At 35.8% G+C, this 23,408-nt stretch overlaps 1 protein-coding gene across 2 annotated transcripts in view; it reads left to right on the plus strand.

Moving 5' to 3' along the window:
• Positions 1–15,080, plus strand: part of SLC35F5 (solute carrier family 35 member F5) — a 35,158-nt gene extending 20,078 nt beyond the window's left edge. For both annotated transcript variants that reach the window (XM_068687299.1, XM_068687300.1), the window contains exons 14-17: positions 1,701–1,791; positions 5,786–5,940; positions 6,380–6,468; positions 7,337–15,080. In XM_068687299.1, the coding sequence (XP_068543400.1) occupies positions 1,701–1,791; positions 5,786–5,940; positions 6,380–6,461 (328 nt within the window). In that variant the 3' untranslated portion in view covers positions 6,462–6,468; positions 7,337–15,080. The remainder of the gene's footprint in view (positions 1–1,700; positions 1,792–5,785; positions 5,941–6,379; positions 6,469–7,336) is intronic.
• The last annotated feature ends 8,328 nt before the right edge of the window (positions 15,081–23,408 follow it).

Below are 23,408 nucleotides of genomic sequence, written 5' to 3' on the forward strand. Positions count from 1 at the left end.
AAAATTTTAGCCTATCCTAGGCATAAATCTATTTTAAAATATATACTTTTTTTGTAATTAAATTTAGTTTATTTATTCACTGAATACTTTTGTTAAATTAATAACATTCTGTAAGACTAGTTCAGTGTTGGTTGGTAAAAAGATTAACTGCTATTTTGACATAGGCCAAATGAAACACCAACAAAAACAAACAAAAAAAACACCTTGGCTGTTGTCCCAAAATTAAGAACCAGCATAGAAGTACGTGGGTGGGCACAGACAATTCTTTAATACACCTGCTAGTTGTGTAACTTCTCAGAATGATAATCCAGTCAATTAAAGAGCTATTTTTATTTTCAGTTACCTTTGTCTAGAATTTTGGACTACAACTAATCTCAGTTCATGCTGACTTCATTCTTTACATGTATAGTGTGGAGCTAGCATGGTCCTTTAATCTTTCTTTGGATGTAAATGCCATTTAATGCACTTCACTCTCCCCAAGAGTAGAGTCCTGCCAAGTAAATAATGTGATAGATGTGACCCTTTCGTTCTTTTTCTTTTTTTAACCCGCTGATAAATTTGGATTGGATTCTATGCTGTTCGTGCATTTATGATGATCTAGTGGTAAGGTTCGTTCTAATTCAGTAACAGCAGTCAGTGCTGCATTAAAGAAGTACTCTGTAATGATGCAGAAAGGGGATTTAGAATATTGGGGGTGGGAAGGAAATTTGCAAAAATTCAGAGCATGCAAAAGCTTTGTTTCAGTTCTGTTTCTTTCTCATCTGCATACATTTTTCTTTCTTTTGAAGACATGGAACAAACCAAAGAGATCACAAATGTTAAAACCGGTCATTTTCGTTTGTTTGAAAGTCAGCTTTATGGAAGGACCTAAGGGCTGGGTATAGGAGTAGTCTTCTAGTTGGAGAACGTGCACGAAATAATGTTCTGGAAAATGTTTTCCAAATATTTGTTCAGTTCTTTGTGTTTAAACGCTGTTAATAAATTCAACCACTTCTGTGAGGTGAAAATAGTATTTTCTTTAGTGAATCACATTTAATGATTATAGTTTCAGTGATGATGCATCTGTTTAATTTTACAGAAGCCGGAGTAAAGATTGTGTGAGTTTAAAATAAATATTACAACTAAAGATTTTTCTTTAAAATTAGTTATTGGCATAACAGATAGCAGTTCCACAAAAAAAAAAAAAGCACAGCTAGTGCTGTTTTCAGCACTTCTCAAAGATGAGGAAAAAATGTCTTTATTTAAAAAAAACAAATAAAAAAATCCAAGTATCTTTGAAATAAGAGTTAACAACTCACTAGTAAACATTGATTTGAACTGGGTAAATACCATTTAGTTGATATTTTCTTCATATGGTAGAATAGACCATTTCATTGCTAACGAGACTCACTTGATGCTTGGGAATTTTTGAGTTGGTCAATCATAATATGGTAGTTGCAGTTTTTATTTTGGATTTTATGATGTTCACTTTATCAAAATGGCTCAGACTAGTCAAATTTTATTTATAGAGCCTTTGGTTTATATCGAAGTGCAGAAGATCTCAGGAGCTGTTTTACAAATCAGTGACTGTGGATATTACATTTTATTAAAGAAGATGACTGAAAGTTGAGCTTAATCATATACCTCCTGCAGTTTGATGTATTACTTTAGTTGTCTTTAAACTTTTATGTAAGAATTCTTTTTTAATTATTATTTTGTAGGGGCTGCTTTCTTACCTCATCACTGATAGGCACACTTGCGCTAAGCCTTACAATACCTCTGTCCATAATAGCTGACATGTGCATGCAAAAGGTAATGTACTACTAAGGTTTGAGCATTGTTAACAGACTGGAGCTAATAGTTCCTTATTTTTCCTTCCCCACCTCAAATCAATGGCAGTGTTATTTTTCACAATGTATGCAATGAACGGTATTCACTTATTTTAATTATTGAATCGCATTGTAATTAATCCTCTTTATATTGACAGTTACAGTAATTTTGCACTTGCAGGAGATTACTTGCGTACTTTAGTTTAGATCTGATTGAGATGCTGCTTGGATGGAAAGTACCCCAAGTCATCAATAATGCCTGTCAAATGCTTTACCTTAACAGGCACTTTCCAGAATTAAAGAACAACTGCAAGTGCAGCCCATGTTAAGACCTTTACGATTACAGAATTGCTGCAGACTGCCTATCTTGAAAATGCCCAATTAGTAATGAAATGAAAATTGTATGGGTTTATGACACAGGCATGTAGAAGCTACAAGGCTTAATTACACATTATTAGGTTAATGTGGATTATAGCTTCCATTTAACTGTCCTGCTTTAAGTTAGTCTAGTGTCATTGTTACTGAGCTAATAACTGTGGGAAAGACCCTGCATATAAGGAAAGAAAAAAGAAACAGGTAATCAGTTTAGAACAGAAACTATCTAAAGTTGGTTTATATTACTCGTCAAGCTGTATAGATACTTCTCATGCTGATCATGTAGAACTTCCAGATTTTATTTATGCATGAATTTCAACTCTGACTTTGAATATTTATTTGAATTTAATATTTAATCAGTGGCAAGGAATATCAAATTCTTAATTTAATGTGAATAATGATTATTTAGCATATTCTGCAAGCATACAATTAACATCTTTTTTGTTTAAGTTGAGGTCATGCAACTGTTTCTGTTTTCTGAAGGCAAGATCACTTTTTTTCCTGCTCTTTATTTTGGATTTAAGTTATCCCTAGTGTTAAAATTTATATTTGAGAAGTTAAGTTTTAATTTGAAAGTTGAACCACCTGTTTAACTTTTTATTCGAGTGACTTTTGGCCCGATTTTCTCACACATCTGTGTAAGTTTAATCTTTCTTACAGCGATAATGCCTTTTCTGGGGGACAGGGCATCCCCTACCTATAGCTTTTGATGTCACTCATTATAGACACTGGTGTATCTGTGACGTGGCTAAACTAAGCATTTACCATCACATGTTTCTTTGCATTTTGACCATTGGTAACCTGTATTACACCAATGTTAGATCACGTATAGTTGAGTGGTATGGAGAGGCTGCCAGAGTTGATGCCTGGCTATTTGTTTTCTGGGATGAAAAGGGTGAATTAGTCAGCCTTTGAGCACTTTGGCCTGGCTACAATTTATAATTGAAGCACATGGCGTTAGAGAACTGGGATGCTAAATTTTGTGTGAATTAGAAAGCAGTTTAGTCATGGAATAGCTTAGCTGAAGATAATAGAAATTAAAACAGCAAAACTGTCCAAACTTAGAGCTAACCATAGAATACTGCCACTGAAAGTGGTCACACTGCCAACTACTGCTTGCTTACACTGCTTTGATGCTCTTTTGAGTTCTTTAGCAAATACAGCTATGTTGAGTTTGTAAGCAATGTACACCTAGAAATGTGGAAATATGTGAAGGAAAAAAATCTGACTATGCCTGGAACGTAACAAATTGAGCATTTTCTGAGTAGTGTCATCCCTGAAGCAGATGTGGTTCATGCATTATCTGTGGTAGTACAATCTGTGACTTGTATTCAGTCACTACATTTGAGTTTTCGTCTGTTTCTTTTGAGGTTTTTGTTTGTACAAGACTTACAAGAAATAAGGTGGTAAGTCTTGCACTTAGAATGGTTCCTGCCAAAAAGAAGCTATACTGAGAAATGTTTCTACAAGCAAAGTGTCAATTCTAATGAAAACTTTTTGACTTCTGAAATTTTCTGGCAGACATGTAAAACGGGGCGAGGAACACCACAGAATTTGTATTTCACCCTTGTTTAATGTCAGGGGAGATTTAGGGGAAATAAAGCAGAAAAATAAAAGGATAAAAATAATGAAAGTCAAATTGGAAAATAAAACGGGAGACAGGCCCAGAATAAATAGTCTTGTAACAAACATGAAATAAAGTATATTTCATATTAGTATTACCTGAGTCTTTCAACATGGAAATGCAGCAAAACCTTGCAGCAATTCTACCTATAGTAAAGCAGTCACTGGTAAGATAACAGCATTCATTTTGCTGTTCAAGTGTCTGCAACATACGCTTGGGACGTAAACTGTAGCAAGAATGTAAATACTTCATGGTAGATATTAAGAAAAAAATGAGGAAAAAGTAAATTTCTTACCAAAAATCACTTCAGTGAGGTGGAATTAGGTTTATATGTAAACTAGTTTTAATAGCAATTTTTTTTAAAAAAAGCGTTCATTTATATTTATTTTTGATCTATTTTTATGTGTGCAAATTTTTAGATCATATGTATAGTTAGATATTGATATTTGAAAATCTTAGGCTGTCTTCTGTACTGATTCATCTAAACTTTATTCTGCAGCACAGTGAAAACTGGAATGTGTTTTTCCTAACTCTTTGTAAATAATTTCTTCTCTAAGCTATTTGATCTGAGTAAACACAGAGTCCGGATCTTTAAAACAAATTTCTTCTCCGTGTACACATGCAATATTGAGTTAGCTGAAGTAGCAGAATCATCTTTAAAGCTCTGTTTGGTGACTTTCAGTTGATATTGGTAGCACAAGGGCAACTTAATTTTTTAACTCGCTTTTATAGTTGTCAGTGTTTTCACTGTTAGAGTTACTCCATGTGATATGTATTTGGTATTTAAAAAAAAAAAAAAAAGTAGTTAACCATTAATCTAACTTCCGGTACACCTTGTTTTCACTTGCTCTTTTCATATCCCTTATCTTAAATCTTCACCTTCCTGTATTGTCTCAGCTTATGTGCTGGCAACATCTTTCATAATCCGAATCTTCATGCCTTTTTCATTCCCTCCACCGTTATTTTCATTTGCCTACACCTGGTTCTTTCTGGAGGTTCTGAAAACCTATTTGCTACCTTCCATTTCTCTTAATTTTACTGGCCTTGTGTAAAAAGGCTGCTTTGTCTTCCTTGGGGTAAATACAAAACCTGACTATGTTTAGGCATTTGTCCATCTGGTGATGCCTCTTTCTTCATCTAACAATTCCAATTTGTTAGATTTTGAGAGTGAGCATCAGTACTTGGTATCAAAACTGTACCTTTTTTTTTCCCCCTCTGAAATCTTCTGTTTTGGACTTTTTTTTTTTTTTTTCCACAAGGGGGAGCTGTGCTTATGTTTCATTGCTCTGTAATCCTTAAAGACATTTCAAACAAGATTATAATTCTTGCACCCTTGATTTATGTAACTTTCTACAATTTTAAGTTTAAAACTGTTTCAGATGATCAATTCTGAGTACTAGTAGTATAGGAACAAGTAGAATTTAATTTAAATTGAGCAAGTATTGTGCCATGCTTTTTTATTATTATTATTGTTTTTAAAAAAAAAAAAAAAAACAACACAAAACTGTAAGTTTCCAGTGGGGTAGTCTTATCTCTGCACGTAGATTTCATCAGTGACTGCTTAGTGACAGGATGTTCACAGTGGATAATCAGATGTACAAATCTTTCAGGTGACTTTTTTTTTTTTGTCCAACGCTTTGGAAGTGACTAGGGGACTTCCTCATTTATAACCAACAGATGACTGCAGCCTAAAAATGAGAGCATCTTTAAATAGCAGATTTCATCTGCACCACAGCACAAACAAAATGTTTGGATGTACAGAACAGAAAAAGTGTTATTGACTTATTAGAAGTAGCAGTGACTGTAGAAATTGTACCAAATGACTTGCAGAAATATTTGTAATATTTCACCCCATTCAAAAGAATTGTGCATCTTAAAATTGCAAATAGTTTTAAAATAACTACTTCTAATATACAGTATACTCTAAAGGAAAAAAAAAATGCTTTCTGAATGAATGATGTCTGTGTCTTAATTCCAGGTGCAGTTTTCCTGGTTATTTTTTGCAGGGGCAATCCCTGTATTTTTTTCTTTTTTCATTGCAACTCTTTTATGTCACTATAACAACTGGGATCCAGTGATGGTGGGAATCAGAAGAGTTTTTGCCTTTATTTGCAGAAAACATCGAATTCAGAGGTAGGACAGTCACAAAATATGATCCTATGTCTCCTTTCTGATATCCTGTAATTTTTTGTAAGCCACAGTATACATGCCGTATTTGTTTTCATCTAATTTTGTATTAAGATGGCTGACTTTTTAGTTGTAGTAGTTGCCAATCCATTTATTAACCTATATAATGTTCAGAAAAGGGAAAGATTTGAAGTCTGTTTATTTCTTTTTAAATAAGTTTCCTAGTGGCTATCACACTTGATTATTTTTTCTTAATGCTTTTATAATAGTTGCTGTATCCAAAGCATGCAGTGAAGAAGTGCTAACTTTATGAAGTGAAGGGGTTTTGTATATTTTTAATGGTGCAGTTCAAACCTCTATAGCACATTTAGTACTTATGAAATGAGTTGCTTTGATGTCAACATATTACTGTGTAATTTAAATAAATAAATCTGTTTCTTTTAAGAATGCCAGAAGAAAGTGAGCAGTGTGAAAGTCTCATTCCTATGCATAGTGTTTCACAAGATGGGGATAGTTGCTGTTCATAGACAAAAGGTATGCTAATAAACAAATTTGAAACAGTATGGTGAAAGATGAGGATCCTATTTCATGATGGCATTTGTTACATCAGTACACATTTTTACAGAGCATACAGTTAATCTAGTTTTGAATTAATGGATAGAGTTTTAAAGAATATCTTCAAAATCCGTATTATTCTATACCAAACATTATTCTTACTTTAATGTAGTTCTTGGCCAATGGTTTTGAAACGTAAAGTAGATTTTTACTTTAATGTTTACATTTTCTCAATGTGACTTTAGGGGGCGAGGAGGGTGACATAAGACAGACAGTGGGGACAGGAGCAGGAAGAGGTAGGAGGATTTAGGTAATGTAAAAAGAAAGCACCTGTAACTTTGAAAAGTCTCATAGAAACTTAATTACTCAAACGTTAAAAAAAATAATATAATGATTGGGGAAAAAAGAAAACTGCCTTCAGGGGGCACAGATGCAGTATATTACAACAAGGAATACCTAGGGAGTTTGCAAAATAACCCTCTAAGAACAGGTTGCACAAATCTCTAGCAGGATTATTACAGATGGTTTGCTGATACTGTCTTGGAGCATGGAGATGGACTTAGTTTTTTGACTGTCTTAGCCCCGTGCCTAGGGGCTGTAGTTTTCAAAGAATGTATGCAGAATTTACGTGATCAGGAGTGTATTTTTATTTTCTGATGTTGCTTAAACGTAATAATGAAATTAAAAATATACTTACCATAAGAGTAATTTACAATGTCTTAAGCTTCGATGCACTAGCACTTCCTTTTGTTTATTAATAAGATGGAAACAAACACACACAGTGATTCCCTTTTGTAATTTTTAATTATTTAGCACTGGTAACTTTTTTTTTTCTTTTCCTTCTTAGTTTAAAAATGGAGTGATGCCTAGCGAAGAGACAATCTTCTGGAAAAGTCCCTAAGGAATCATGTTTCAGTGCCTATTCTGAATTTTTAGTAAAAATAAGAAGTTTTGGTTCTTGTGAAACGTTAATGTTTTCCTCTCTCCTGCTTTCATCTGGTTTTATAAATGAACAAATTTACTACATGCATATCACTGTAGGGAGTCTTAGTCCATCTGAGCAACCAAACCTGCCTTACAACACTGAGCTGGTGAAGTTACTTGACAAAATCAAGAAAATGAATGCTGTTAAGTGATTTCTTTCTCTTTTTAACTCACAATTTTGTTAAATGCTGGACAATATTGTTTTTAAAAAATACTTTCAAATGCGTTATGTAAATAAGTTTGCAGGTTATCACGTCTTACAGGCTTTTTGATGAAAAGCTAAATAGATATGTTACCTGTAGTAGGTACAAATTAACTTTTTTATGTTGTATAGACTATTTGCATATTAATAGAAGAAAATAGTAAAGTAATTTATTAAGTGAATTCTTGTAATTATTGAGGCAGGATCTTTGTACGGTCCTGGAACACTACATATATATTGTTTTATCCCATTTTGAGAAGCCTTGTAATGGCAACGGGTGCCGATGTTTAAAAATCTTGTATTACCTAATGTTCTGGAATGTTTACAATTTTAGTGAATGATACAATATTTCTAATGACAGTACATTTGGGTGTACATTCTCAAAATCAGTGTTTGTTTTAAACAGACTGATTCTGTAACCCATCATTCCGAATGATCTCATACAGAAAACTGAATTTGAAAATTTTCATTAGTACAGCTGCCAGCTAAGAAACAGATCAAATTAATTGTTCAAGTTTTCAGTCAGTGGGTTGCACTATGAAAGATAAAGATAATTATATTGATTTTTTTTCCCAATTGCATTAATAAATTTTTTCTAAAATTGATCGTTTTCCTTATAACCTGCATCTTCCTTCTACTGCGGCATTTTTCCTATTTAATTGTGAGAAGTTAGGAATAATTAAGTTCAGGGATATTTGACACAAATCAGTAACTTTCCCAACTTCTGGTTATAAGACACTTATATTTTAAAAAATAATAATAATTTTGTCTTTTGTATGATTTTGTTTTATTATAATGAATAAAGGACAGATTTTTAGCAAATAGTTTTCCACATAAGAAGTCTGTTAATAACATAGGGTATTCCCATATGCCTTCCAAGACCAGTTTTGGTGATTTGGTGACACAACTACTAGACTAGAGGGAATGCAAGAAAGTGACATGTTTAGTGATACAGTTACAAGACTTGATTTAACCAGCAGCTAGAATGTAGAATTCTTTATGTAGAGAAGAGAAAAAGATACCCAGGAGAAATAAGTGAATCTGGGGACTGTTCTTGTTGACTATTGCACCTTTATAAAATTTTCCTTTCCAGTTCTTAATATTGGATGTCATTAAAAGTTGCAATTATCTGAGGCATCTCTTTAAGATGATGTAGTAAGTCTTCGGATACCTGAGATAGGATTTTTTTTTTTTTAAATAAACTAATAAGATTATTAATTTTTCTGTGGCATTTTCAGAAACTTTCCATTTCAATTCCAAAGCCCAGTAGTAGAGGGGTTGAAAATAGAGTGTGTAAAACTAATTTTACATTTGACTTAGAATTTTCAGAGATTTCTTTGGTAAGAGGAGTTTACAGTAGTTTTTCTTCTAAATTAGCACAAATTAGAGGATGTTAGTTTCAGCTTTTCCAATAAATGTTGTTAAGGCTTACTGGCAATAAAAAAAATGATATCCGTTTTCTCCTAATTTTAACATTTCAATGAGATCATGCCATATACTCAATACCAGCCATTAACTACAAATTTACATCTGTTCCTTTACAACATCTAATCAGTTACAGCTTCAGCAAACTAACCTTAGGAAAACTGAGTTTGCTTTTAAATGGGCAATTACAATATTTTTAGCTGAGTATTTTAATAATGTCGTCTGAAATTGGTCACTGATAGGATTGGAGTGATAACGCATGGTGGGCAATTGCTACCATATTTGTTCATGACTTAGAAGTGAAAGATCATCATTGTCTCGTCTGTATATGATGTCTGTTAAGTGGCATTGTTATGTTAGAGAGGTTTAGAAACTAAGTACTAGGAGAGTGGTGTTCTGTCTCTGACCCGGTCATCTTTCTGTTCAGCAGAGTCAATGTTAGGGCCTTCCCACTGCTTCTGTTTTTAACAAGAGATGTATTAATCTTTTTTTTTAAAAATACTTAATATTTTAATCTTATGTCACTAAGTAGCTTGAGCAGTCTTCTTGCATTAAATTACAGTTCTTTACAGAATAATAATAATAAAAAAAGGCAAACTATCCTTCCTGAACTGCCATGGATTTTTAAACAGTGGTGCCCCTGTGGTTACAAGAAATATACTGCAGTTTTATTTACTGAAGTTATGACATGTAACATCGTTCCTGCATTTAATAGAATGTGATGAGATTTTTCTATAAAATCTTGTGATTTTTAGTACAATAATATTTTATAAATATATCGTCTTATTTGAAATGTAAATTGCATAGTTCTCTAATGGGTGCTTGGTAAATGCACAAGAGATTTAGCTTTGATTCTCAGGTACCTCTGATGTAATGGTGACATGCTGTTTTTTTTCCTCATGACACAACTGGAATGTGAAGGCGCTCCCGTAAATGCTTTAACACTGTGTGCTAGCATAAATTGTCATTGTTCCTACTGTTTCATTTGGGAATGTCTTTATTCTGACTTATTTCTCACAGGAAGTACATACTTCAGATGCTTAAAGAATGATGATTTCCCATGCCTACAAAACGGAAAATGGGTACTGCGTGTATTGTTCTGTCAAACAGCTTAAGTAATTCCTACGGTCCTATGAGATAACCAAGAATTTCTTCCTTGTGTGATTCGAGCTTTTGAGTTGTTCAGTTTTTATATCTGGAGGAGGAAATGGCGATAATTTGCTAAATGCCATGTAGCATGTCTTAGCTTTTAGGGTTCTTGTGAGTCTTGCATAGTTCAGCGTACTGTGTACTGTAACCCAGTACAAAGGAGAAAAACATCATGTGGAGATCTTTAGTTTTTTTTTTTTTTTGAGCTACTTTCTCTTAGGTTTCAGTCATGCCAAAAATGTGCTCACTGAGAGGGGCTGCTGTAGATGTAATACTGATTCAGCAAAGATATGAAATACGTGTGACACCACTACTCAGCAGTTAATTAGAAAGTATGGAGCACAAGAATGTCACTGAATTCACCAGAGGCCCCATATTTCTGTTGTCAAGCATGCGCTGCATCTGGCTTAGGCATTGCCTTTTTGCCCATGGATATTGCTGTGGGGGACGTGGCTGATTTCAGCTGAGAAGCTGCAAGGCTAAGGCACAGCCTGGTTGTCTTACGGGGGGGGAGCAAAGGCTGAAGTATTTCGCCACAGTAGGGCATTGAACTGAGAAACCATGGTGCTGCACATGAGAGGTGACCTGGAATGCTGCTCTATGCATTGCGCACTGCCATGTAACATAAAAGAGCCTGTGAGATGCTTTTCTTGGTGTGTGCTGTTGGAATATTCTCTTTCACTCTCCCCATTGTGCCTAGGTACTCCTATTTACTAATATGGTTGCCTTAAATAAGGTGGTGATTTTTTTTTTTGTTAATTCTAAGTTCCGTCTTTCATTGGGGTGAAAGTCATTCCTATTCCCTGCTAAAAAAAAATCCTTCTATTTTAAGGAAACTAACTTGAGCTTAAGCTAAGGCTATCAGAGGAGGGGAAAAGCAGTTAAACTTGGTGTCTAAAATTTATGGCCATACTTCCAAATTTCACATGAAGATAGGCCTCATTAAGGCAGATTGTGTGTTTGTAAATGAAGATATAGGAAGTGGCATGCTCAAAATTCAAGAAACGAGCTAGTGTTTAAAAACCATGTTGAGTTATATGGCTACCTATAGGGTAGTGATTTTTTAATCAGTTTTCTGTGTTTGGTCTAGGTTTTGCATTAGTTAACAGTTTCTGTTAGGATTGTCACAGGTAGTATCTGCAATGTAATAGCTATCTGCAACAGCATGGAAGTGTTGATGGCTCACTGACAGTTGCTATGCATGATTTTTTTTTCTTCTGAATCTAGGATTGATTAATGGTGTATTCTGTTTTATGTGGTTATTGCATGGCATGATTTCTCAGGGAAATGTGGATGATACCATGCATTGTATGAGCTGATAACTAACTCCTGCTTTTAAAATCGTTCCAAATTTTCAGGTTTCACTCAGACATTTCACATCACATGATTTTCATGTTGAATTTCCTCATTTGTTAGGTGAATCACAATGATAATAGCATCTAAAGGTGTCTGTAAAATGTGCACCGCACAATACTTCGTTAGCTTTTGGACACACATCCATTCTAAATTGATTTTGCAATTTTTTTTTTTTATTTTTTTTTCCTATTTCATTGCACCATGTAAATTAATAGTTGCACTTTTGTTTTCAGAGCTGCACCTGAGGCACGAGAGTGACATTAACTTTCAGGTTTAGACAATGCTGTAGTAATACATGGTCTGACTATGGGGTAGAGTCTTCTAACATAAATATATTTATTTTTATCATTAAATTTTTACAAAGTGTGTTCACTTTGGGGATATTTTTTGTTTGCTTTTCCAGTAAAGTTACTTTGGCTAGGCTGGGATTTTATCCAAAGCCCACCAGTATCATAGGCAGCATTAATAAACTAAAACTTTATTGAAATACTCTGCAGTCAGGTTGACCTTTTATGCCTTTGCAGTATTTCTGTCTGCAGCATACATCTGAAGTAGTTTGCTCTAGGACTTCAGTAATATAAAATTGAGGGATTTTGTGCTGGGAAAAATGGTAAACATACTGTAACTGATCACAGACTGTGTTTCTCTATGGCTGGCATGCAGCTTAATTATTTAGAAGGTGAATTTGTCTTTCTACACGATTTTTCTGTAAAATCATCAGTATAAGAGATGTTAACCACTTCACTTAGTGGTATACTTCAAGGAGAATATTTTTTTTGTCAATAGTGAGAATGTGAGCATAGTGATCATAGCCCTGCGGATCAGCTTCCCCTTGATGATTTCTGATTTGACATTTCCATTTACTTTGCAAAGAATATAACAGGACATTTCCCAGCTAGTTGAAACTTCTGTAATTATATTTTGATTACCCAGATTCTCTCTACTGCTATAAACCTAATATAAAACATGTAATTCTAACAGAGATATAACCGGTCAGCTTTCTGTCTTCTCGCTCCCTCCCCATTGATGTATTGCATCATTACATCCGGTGTTTGTAGGTGACCGGACTTTTTCAGGAATGCATGCCATGATGAGGAGTTCATCCAGACTTTAACCTAGTTGTCACTTCCTACTTTTAAAAGTATAAAACGCTTTTCTTTGAGGATTCAGTAAAAAGCAGCTGTTCAGTTGAGCTACAGTTCATAAAGTTGCATCCAATTTTCTTTTCTTCTTTTTTTTTTTTTAATGAACTTTTGACTGTTTTATCAGGAAAGATGCACAATTTGTTCACGTGTTCCATGAAAGGTGCATTGGAATGGCCTCAGAAAATAATAGTGTGGGGATATTTGTATGGTTCTTGACATATGGTTCTAAAGGTTTTCCATGGTTTATTTAAATAAAAAAATAAAATAAAATAAAAATCAAGCTGAGGAGAAAGTAGCCGTATAGCAAAGAGCTAAATTTATGATATGCACATTACCATGTTTTCGTTAAATATCCTTCAGTGTATTACTAATATTGTCAGCCCACAAGTCTGCTTTTCCTTGTCTGTTATAGGTGATGCTTCTCTTCGATATAAATCTGACCTTTTGCAAGTCAATTAAACTAGATCCCCCATCACAATGAGTGATTTCTAAAATATTTTAGAATCTCCTCTTTTTAGCCTTTAGCTAGAAAAACAACAGGGGCTTTCCAGTATCCCTTTCCTGTGGGAGAAGGAAAAGAGAAAAAGAGTAAATACAATAATTTTTATTGAAAATAAATACAACTTACTGGGCAGCATATGGGATCAGCTGTAAAACCATCGAGGTAATTGCTTACATAGCACAACTATGTACAGGACGTGTTTAGGCAATAATTGTGCATTAAATTGATCTCTCTGATCTTGATTTACTATAGAATGTACATATTTTAAGTCTCATAATTTTGTATTGAAGCTGAATGTTTAAGCCCTGTGACTGTAAGAATCATGGAAAAATATATTTAGGGAGGTAGGGTAAATGATACAGATTTTCTTGGTTGCATTTTGGGATTCTTAGGGGTTTTTGTGTGTGAGAGAGTTGTTAAAAGTCTCACATATGATCCAGTTACAAATGAATGATCTGCCTATTAATCAAAAATCTTGAAACTGTTCACACAAAGCTCTTGTGAATGCTTATCCCCTTGCTCAAGTTGATGTTATCTCAATGGAATTAGTGTAAGAGGTGTGCACTATGGACTTCAGCATTGTACAATCGATTGAATCCTTGTAATGATTTAAAACTTACTCAGATTTTTTAGGAATGAATATCAGTAAAACAAAACTGTACCTGAAACTTTTTGCTTAGATGTTTATACTGATTGATTTCTTAAACATCTAAAATTTCTGCATTACAAGATGCACAAACCCAATAGTTAGTAGCTTTGGTCTTTTTGGCATTAAATTCTGTACTAAATTTCAGCTCTCTGTAATTTGAAGATAATTCTGAATGTTTTTAAAGCAGAGACTGCTTTAGCTGAAACTTTAAACTGACAAAAGCTTCTGTTTGCATGAAGTTTGTGCCGTTCGCTGATAATTCAGATGTTCTGAGAGCACAGATACTCGCAGGTATGCTTCCTTTGTGAAATACCTTTATGCATAACAGTTTAACCGTTTTCCTTAGTGAGATCAGAACATGAATTGCTGATGAGTATTGCATTTGCACTTAAATACCTGATTTCAGAGTGTGTTAAACCTTGTCTATTTCTGACAAAAAACACGGCATTTTCATCTAATTTCCATTTAATGATAAGTATATTCATGCAGAGAAAAACATATAATCATGGCTTGATGCAGTGATTTATGCCAAGAAAACAGCAGGATAGCAGTAGTAACTCTGAAATGAAGATGCACATCTCTTAAGAAACTCTGGCTTCTTGCTCTTTGCTTCCCTCTGTTCTAAACAGGTGTCTCCACTATTTCCGATTTGTACAGCTGAAGCAAGGACCTGAACTTTTGCCCTTTGTTTTTTAAAAGTGAATGTTGACTTTTACCTGGAGTGTCTTTGTCCAATCACTTCATTTTCTGAGGGGATTCACTTCATTTTCTGAGGGGATTCATTTAAATGAGAACTATAGAATAAGTATTTTTTATTAAAATCAGATTTAAGCTATTAATTATTTTGAAATTCTCAATATGAATAGAGATCTAATGAATGGAAATTATAGGCCTATACTGCAAATACCAAATACTGCTTATATATTTTTAACAAAATCAGTATATATGTGATTATTTGAAACATGTATAAAGGTGAAAATGGGAAAATCATTCTTGTCTTGATAGATTTATAAATTGAAATTCTGAATATCCAATACCAAAACCCTATGAAAGGGCTAGTGAAAAAAAAATGTAATGTATTCTGATAAACAGCCTGTGTAATACAATCGCTGGGTGTGATGTTTTTGTTCTGTATTATATTTATTATATGTAAGTAAACAATAAAGATTATAAATCATATTTTCTTAACAGGAGTTAGTATTTGGTTGGGGTTAATGCTTAATGTACTTTATAACATCATTTAAACTCTGAATGGTTGCTAAGGGTTGCTGCCTGGAGAGAGCAGCATAGTGGTGAAAAGGTCTTGAATTAGCCCCCTTAATTCCCCTCTTCCACTGCTAGAGGTGAGTCTCAGGATATCTCACCTTACCTGAAGTCAGCTAGGATGCCAAAAGGTTACAACTTGGTCTCAGATTGGCCAGGTAATTAAGCAGTGAAGTATCCATTTATAATCCATTTTCATGACTGTAGGTGGTTTAGCATGCTCATATATGAATTATACAATACTCTGGAAGACTGTGTTTCATCAGCAGGGGGAGCTACTGTAGTAGCTATCCATCGTGTTCCTGAACTTTAGTGTCAGAAATGCCATAAACAGTAAAATGCACTTAACGTAGCTGTTTGTCATCCTTGATCCTTAACCGGTTAGAGTTAACCAGGACTGGACACCGGCCTTCTGTCATGCAGTTGAACTTTTAGTGTCTTTAATTATTACAAATCTCTTGGGGATCATAGACACTTACTAGAAAAATTAGAGAAAATATTTTGCTACCATAAGCTTTTGAGTTTTCTGAAATTTAGCTGAATTCTGTGCACTGATATAAGCAGTGTTGCTGCACAGGTGTAGCAGGAAGCAGAATGACATAAAAACAAGAGGATACTTGCTGTGCCATATCAAAATCTGCAGATACTTAATATGGCCCTACTGACAATGCAGATACCAAATAAATGACTCTAAGTTTAACATCAGTGTTTCTTAGAAAAATGGTAAATGTAGGTACAAACACGCGCCAAATACAACTCACAATGTGGAGAAGAGTGTCACTGCTGCGTACAAATTTCTAAAATCTAATTACCTATAATAAGCAAGCATGATGTAATCAAAACAATCATTTTATGGAAGCTGCAATTACAGTGACTGCACTGTCTTGTGAATGTTTCATTACCAGGAAGAACTATTAACATTGAAAAATAGTTGGCCTTTTTTTCCTTTTCTTTTCTGTGTTTTTTTTTTTTTTTCTTTTAATAGGCTAATGAATTGCGGTGAGAAGCTTCTCTACTTCAAAAAGGATTTATAAAAAATCAATTGCCATTTTCACTTATGCAATAATTTATCCTTGATATCAAAAGGACAAGTATCATACATCATTTTTTGGGGGGGGGGGGGGAGGGGAAGTCTTCTGTCTTCAGCATTGGCAAGCAACTTTGAGAGATAGGAAATGTAGCAAAATTTTGAAGTCAAGACCAGTGCACTTCAGTACTTCATTTTTTTTTTTTTTTCCAAGCTAATTAATGTAGTTCATCTGATTGCTTGGCAAGCAACAGGAATTCTGGAGCTCAGGTTAAGAACCTGAAGTGAGTTTGTATTAAAATTTTCTATACACTTGCAAGGGGAATTTGGCAATTACATGCCTTGCTCTTACTAGTGTCCTAACCGATGAGTTGATGTATTTTTATCCCACTAGGCTAGCAAGATCTCAATTGTTTTCTGTGGTGTCTTGGCACCTCGTACATTTCTATGTACAGTGGGATAAGCTAGCACAGGCTCTCTGGGTTGCTTTTCACTCTCTGGGACATAACTTGTGAACATATTCTCTTAATCTACTCTGTATTCTCTTCAGTTTTAGGAGATGCATTTCATGAAGCAGCCTTTTGCCAGAAGCTTAATGTCACTGCTAGGGGAGGTTTAAAGCTTCTGAGATGTTTTATACCATATTTCAAAGTTTTTTCCTTCTATCATTAGTATGTATGTGGAAGACCTTTTTTATTTTTACTTATGTCTGCAAACCAAGTATATCCAATTTATATTGATTTAAAAAAAAAAAAAAAAGTCAGAACTTACAGTTTCCAAAGAACCCATGGTGTATCATCTCCATGTGAACTCTCCTTCTTTTCTTCCCCTCTTTCCTATCCCTAGTAAAAGATTATGCAAAATAAAATCTATTTCTAGTTTGTGGGGTTGCAAGCTCTCAGGACTTATTTTTGGTAGGGTTATCCACTGTCTTAGAATTCACTGCAACATGAAGGTGTTCATATCGTAAAGATTCCTTAATTACCAAAATTGGCTATTCTTTGTGGGAACCCTACAGTGCTGTATCATCTACTAGGCTTTGATTTAACTACTAGGATCATGCTGCCAATAACAATAAGCCCGTGCTTCTACTACAAGTAGGTGTTTACACAAGGCAAGGTAAAGACATATTCTGTCTGTAATAGTGTTCACATTCAGAAAGTGTTCCCAGAAGCTCATACGCCAGTAGATTTTTTTTTATTTCTTAATCCAGTTTGTAAAAGACTTCAAATTATGTGCAGATAGCTTCTGTGGCTGGGAATGTCAGTTTGTGGTGGTACAAGCAAGCTGTGGTAGTGCCCCAACGCAGGTTTCTGGCCATTGGACACGTGGTGGTCTGAGAGGAACAGAAGATGAGGAGGAGGTTTGATGTGAGAACCACTGAAAAATGGAGTTTTCCTATGCACGCCTTTCCCCAAGTCCTTCTTGCCCTTTTATATATTTCCTTACTCACAGAGTAATGTACAGAACATGCTTTTCACCAACTGAGATCACATCACTAGTTTATAACATATATATATATATATAAAATATTACGACAGTATATTAGTAATTTAACAAACGTATTTTGTTAAAAACATTTTGACACAAGTACTGAGTTTGCTTCCCTTCTTCATTGTTGAAAAAAGCTGATATGTCTGTCACTCTTCTGCATGTGACTTTTTCCCAGAATTTGCATATAATCAACCACCAGTGAATGGAAATGTGCCTCAACTTCTATAGCTAGTCCTATTTAATTGCAAGTGGCTCATTCTTGTATGCAAAACTGCTTAAAAATGAGGTTGGATTCATTCTTCCTCACACAGGAGGGTGTCACCCAGAGTGAATTTCAAGTGTAGGAAAAGAACTTCCTGAATAATGTGTTCATAGGGATAAGGTAAAAGAAAAAGTCACAAAGTATTTTTTGTGAGGAAGTGGTTATGGACTAAGCCAGCCTCCATTCTGAGATACTCATGTGCTGTTGGGACCAGCCTAGGCTGGAGAAGAAAAATAATAAAAGCAATGATCTACCACGAGCTGATGGAGAGACATGGGAAGGGAAAAAAGAGTCCTTCAGAACCAAGAGGAGTTCCAGTATGTGGGGTGCAACTGAGCTCTTGCAGAAGGAGGCAGCCTGAGATAAAGTTACTTCTTTCCTTATCCATTCCTTTTGTACTTGAAGGTAGGCTAAGGATTGGGGCTCACGGTAAAGCTCCAAGACAACACAAACAACACAAATTTGTGAGAATCTCAGCTGTTACATGAATAGTGAATAAATAAGCTTCAAATTCTCGTGGATGAAAAATTTCAAAACACCAAAAAACTTAACTGGCAGAAATAATTCGTATTGAAACTAATTTTTTTGTTTAAATTGCCTTGAGCGGTCTAACTGCTACATAGGTTTGATGACACGGATTCATTCAGGAAATAATGCTAATATTGTATTGGTTCTTTGCCAAAGTAATTCCTCAAAATGCCTCGTCAATGCTTTTAATGATGTGTCTGTGCTTTCTGGTTCTGGTCTGCCAATCCATATCCTCCCTTTGCAGATGATTTTTAAAATTGCCACGTTTATGTCTCCCTTTATAAATTCTTCATTTTGCCTTTTTTTCCCCTCAGAGCTTAAAAAAAAATAAAATAAAAAAAATTGAATGCTAAATTGCTTGCAAGATTGGCACCGGAGGCATGCTTGCAGTATAATACAGAAGCACAAGTACTGAGGATTTGAGAATACCTGCTTTGACTATTTCTCCTGACAACACAACCGTACAAGGCATATGGTAGCCTTGAACTGTATCTTCAGAAAAGCTCTGAACAAAGCCTCTTGTTTTCACATAATAGTTGGAGCTTGTTGTTTTACGTTTAAAGAACTTTTTGCATAGCTTTGTTTTCAGGGGGTAATAGTTCAGACATAAGTTCTGTGTAAATGCAACACAAAATGGACTCCAAGGAAACTTTACAATCTTAAAGTAAATTTATTGGTGTTCCCTCTGATTTGGCACATATCAAAGGCTAGATCTTACATTGGGATGCTTTGAATATTGAGGGTGGACATGGTACTACTTCTTCCCCTTCCTCATCATTGTGGGTCATATTTGGGAAAGTCCCTTTGCTTTTCTGTGGTTTCAGTTTCTTCAGTTTCCCTTCCCTTAAATGTTAGTGATTATAGTTTTCTTCTCTGTGAGGTGAGAACATATTAATGGTGTTATCATGAGGCATTCTTAAGGAAGTAAGAACTACAGCTTTCAGCCTGAGCCCAGCAGCAGCATTGCTATGCTCATCCTCATATTCCCTTAAATCTCCTCTGTTCCCCTTGCCTTGCCTTACCTGGGCTACTTGGGCAATCAGTCTGCTTCCAAAAGTCCTTAATCAGCCCTGCTGATTGTGTACCTGTACCATGAAAAGCCCTTGTTGCAATGGTGTTGCTGTACCAATGGCCTTATCCTCATAGGAATCCACCTACTTAGCTGTTTTCGTAATCAAAAGAGAACTCAGAGAACATGACAAAACTGGGCCTGTCTATACATAATTATTCTGAGCTATTTTTTTAAAAGTACTGAAATAATTTTTATGTTCAGTGTCCCTTAGCCCAGACACAACTTGCAGCATCAAAACACCCAATGTCTGGGTATTTTTCTGTTCTAGAAAAATCTGCATATAATAATAATAATAAAAAAATCCCATAAGCAATATTATTTCATCACTCTACACCCACAACCTACTGAGACTAGATTTTTGCTTCCTCTGAGCCACCTCACTGCCTCTAAACCCGTTCATGTGCCTCTAAAAATGCTTCTGCTGCACTCTGCAAATCAGCAAGCTCAGGTTAGGTAGGAGAAATTCCTCCGCTGGTAAATGGACTGATTATAGTAGTACCCCGGTGTGGCTTTTGTCTGTTTTTTAATCACGTGTTAGTCCCACAAACCTACTGCATTTTTCTTCTCCTCATCTTTGTATGCACAAACATACCCCTTGGAGATAGTCTGGCTTCCAGAAGTCTGAAATGTGTGCCTGTTACAGAAGGGATAATTGCCAACATGTAAATTGTAGTTCTCTGAAGATACATCTCAAAAATAAACCCTTGGCCATGTACTCACCTTCCCACTGAGCTGAGATTTCTCTGCACTTTATGGGCTTTAAAAATAGGGTGTTCCTCCTTCTGTTCTTAATTTGCTGCTGTATTGGGAGATTTTTAAATTTATTTTTTTTTAAACTTTCTTTTGCAGACAAAGTGGGCTTTTGTAGAATTTGGGATAGCTGAAATATCGCAGCAGGTGTGTTGTGAAACTCTGCTTGCTGTGAACACTGACTTACAACTTTGAGCTCAGCACCATCCCCCTTAGTCTCTGTTCAGGTGAACAAAATCCCACTTTTTTCCAAGAATGTTATAGGTTAGAACATCAGCTGGGACAAAAAAGCATTGCCCCATTTTTTTTCAATGGAGCTGTGCTAATTTACATCAAATAAGAACTTGATTTTGAAGGATAACCTGCAGCTGAGTCCCACAGTGAGTAAGTATCTGTCTAACAGGAGCTGCACCTGGACTTCACAACACTGGGAGGGTCGGGCAGGCTCTGAGGGCTCCTGTCACAGACCCACAAGTGTGGGTACGGGGCTGTTGCAGTGCCATGAGGAATGAACTGGAAAAGCTGTCCAACAGGAGGCTGCCTTTGAGAGTTTATTCTTTCCCTGTGAGGAAATGGCTTTCCCCATGCTGCTCCACAAGGGTGTCCTTCTCTGGCCTTGTCGCCGCAGCTGTGCGCCCACGGGCTCCTTTAGACGACGTGTTTTGCTTGTTGACATGAAAGTGGTTCTCAAGGACTGGCCAAAACATGACCTTGAAATTGTAATCTTATTAACAGAAGCTTGTATTGGTGGTGTTTCATTTGATCTACTTACACGTCTCTACAGACTTGCTTTGACATTGCCTTTGTCTCATCTGGACATTACAGCATGGCCTACATAATGCCTATTAAATTTATTTTACCACTGGCTTTAGCATAATACCATCCCATAGAGCAGGCATGCTGTGATCATCAACGTGACCATGGAAATAAGCAGGCATAATTGGAAAAACCTTGCTGAACTGGCTAGCTCATACCCAGTGCATGTGCACACTCACAGGCCTGTGGCTTGGCTGGGCCTCATGCCCTCATGGCCACAGGTATGTGCCCTCCTTGCAAGGTCTGCACCCACCGCCTTGTCTGGGGCACCACGGCTTTCCTTGATGCTCAGCTGGCTGAGGGATGTTCCTTGAGTCCATCTTGGCTCCACGCTGAAGGATTTTAAAGCTCAGGCTGAAAGTTGAAGGTAGAGAAGCTGCCGCTGTGCCCAAACCTGTGAGTCTAAACCTGGGTTCAGTCACGTCCTCTGCTGTGTTCTCTGGTTTGAAATTTAATTTACAAATGCGTATTAGATTTTAAAATTCAAAACCTCTTTCTGCAGGACATGATGTTGTCTTGCAAGCCAGACCTGAGGTGACTGAACCTGATTGCATTTTGTAAATTTTGATCAAATAAGTAGACTCTGAAAGAAAGCTAATGGCTCCAATTATATATGGATCATGATTTTTTTTTCTGAGAGACCTTGACTTCCTTGTCCAAAAGTAACAACAGCTACTTTAGTAAAAGGCTTTAAAGTTATAAAAGGGGGAGCTAAAGGATCTCAGATACAAAATATTATATATAAAATAACCTAGCAATAACATACATTTTTATTTCTTTATTTCTGTAGTCCTTTTTCCACAGAAAGAATGCGTCCATCACATATGATAAGTCACATATGGTAGTATTAGCATTGGTGTAAACAATATCAAATGTTTTGCATAAAAAGTGGAAGTGAATTCATGGGCCAAACCTGCTGTTGCTCCAAAACTGATCTTTCTTCAAAGCTAAATAAAACAGACATACAGAATGGAACTGCAAAATGCAAACATCTTGTCTAGAGTTAATTCTTGCTTGCAATCTCACTGCTGGAGAATTACAGGGCAGCACACAGCTTTACCAGCCTCTTGCAGACTGCAAGTTCATGAAGAGAGCCAGGCTGCCTTAAACAGCTGCTTTTAAAGCTTCTCTCTAGGCCCACGGCTGCCAAAGGCAGAGGCTTAGCAGCCTAAGCTGGACTCTCATTAGAGAAAAGGGATAACAGTAAGAGGAGTAGTCTGCAGAAAGAGAAGGAAACACATCAGGGAAAGGACAATACCAGAAATTCAAAGTCCACTTTCCTGGTTGGCGTCATACCATCTGAGGAGCTCTTCAGGTTGGGAAGTTAGGAGAAGGAGCAAATTTTTTTTTTTGAGTTCATCTTTACACATGTGCCTAATAAAAATCTTGTGTAGCTACTCCAAAAGGACTAACAAATAACTACCACCACTGTATTTTTGAAGAATTTATCTTTAACCTTGACACATTGTCTTTGTTCCACTGATTTTCATTATCCTTTTGCTTTCTATTTATAATCAGAACACAGTCCTTGGTATTTATTTGGATAAATTTAGTCCTAGTAATCTTTCTGTACTAAATGTTTAGACAACATTCGTCATGACTGGTGACTGGTGCTTTATGGGCCTTTGTCTGTGAAGTAGCACCAAAGCTTAGGCCCCGGTAGGCCCCAGCTGTGAAAGTGTACAAAGAAAGGAATTATAACCTGACTGAAGCTACTGAGAAAACACCTTCTTCAAAGGCAGGGATAAAAGAAGAGTATTTTGGGAAATGCTGGACATCCATAAATATACATGCATATATTATGTCTTCTTATACACCATCTTAAGAACTAAGCTGCTGTCTATTAAGCGAGGCTACCATACCTGTTAAGTCCTCATGGGATTTATCCCCTTTTAGCTCCCATAACAGTGCCTGTTAGAAAATCGTGGAATCTGGGTAAATTTCTTACTCCTAGAAACTGTAATGTGTTCTGCAAAGGAATCTTATTCAGCTGGCCTCTGTGGTAATGTTACTCCAGGTAAATGTGTGAGCCAAATGAATTGTCAGGCATCAAGTAATGGGTATAAGCATGTTCATTCTCGTACAGTGTGAACTCCACTTTTCTGTATTTTTAAGAATCTATACTAAGTATCACAATGGTCTTAATTGTTCGGTAGCTATTATGAGCCACCAAGATGAATGAGAAGCACATTTCCTACAAATGAAACGTGGAAGGATTCTCTAGGCTATATTAATGCTAATTCTTTACACTTTTTCGGAGCTTGAACTTTAAGCACCACAACCGTGAAAAGATTG

Source organism: Anas acuta, chromosome 6 (assembly GCF_963932015.1).
Source record: "Anas acuta chromosome 6, bAnaAcu1.1, whole genome shotgun sequence".
Taxonomy (NCBI): domain Eukaryota; kingdom Metazoa; phylum Chordata; class Aves; order Anseriformes; family Anatidae; genus Anas; species Anas acuta.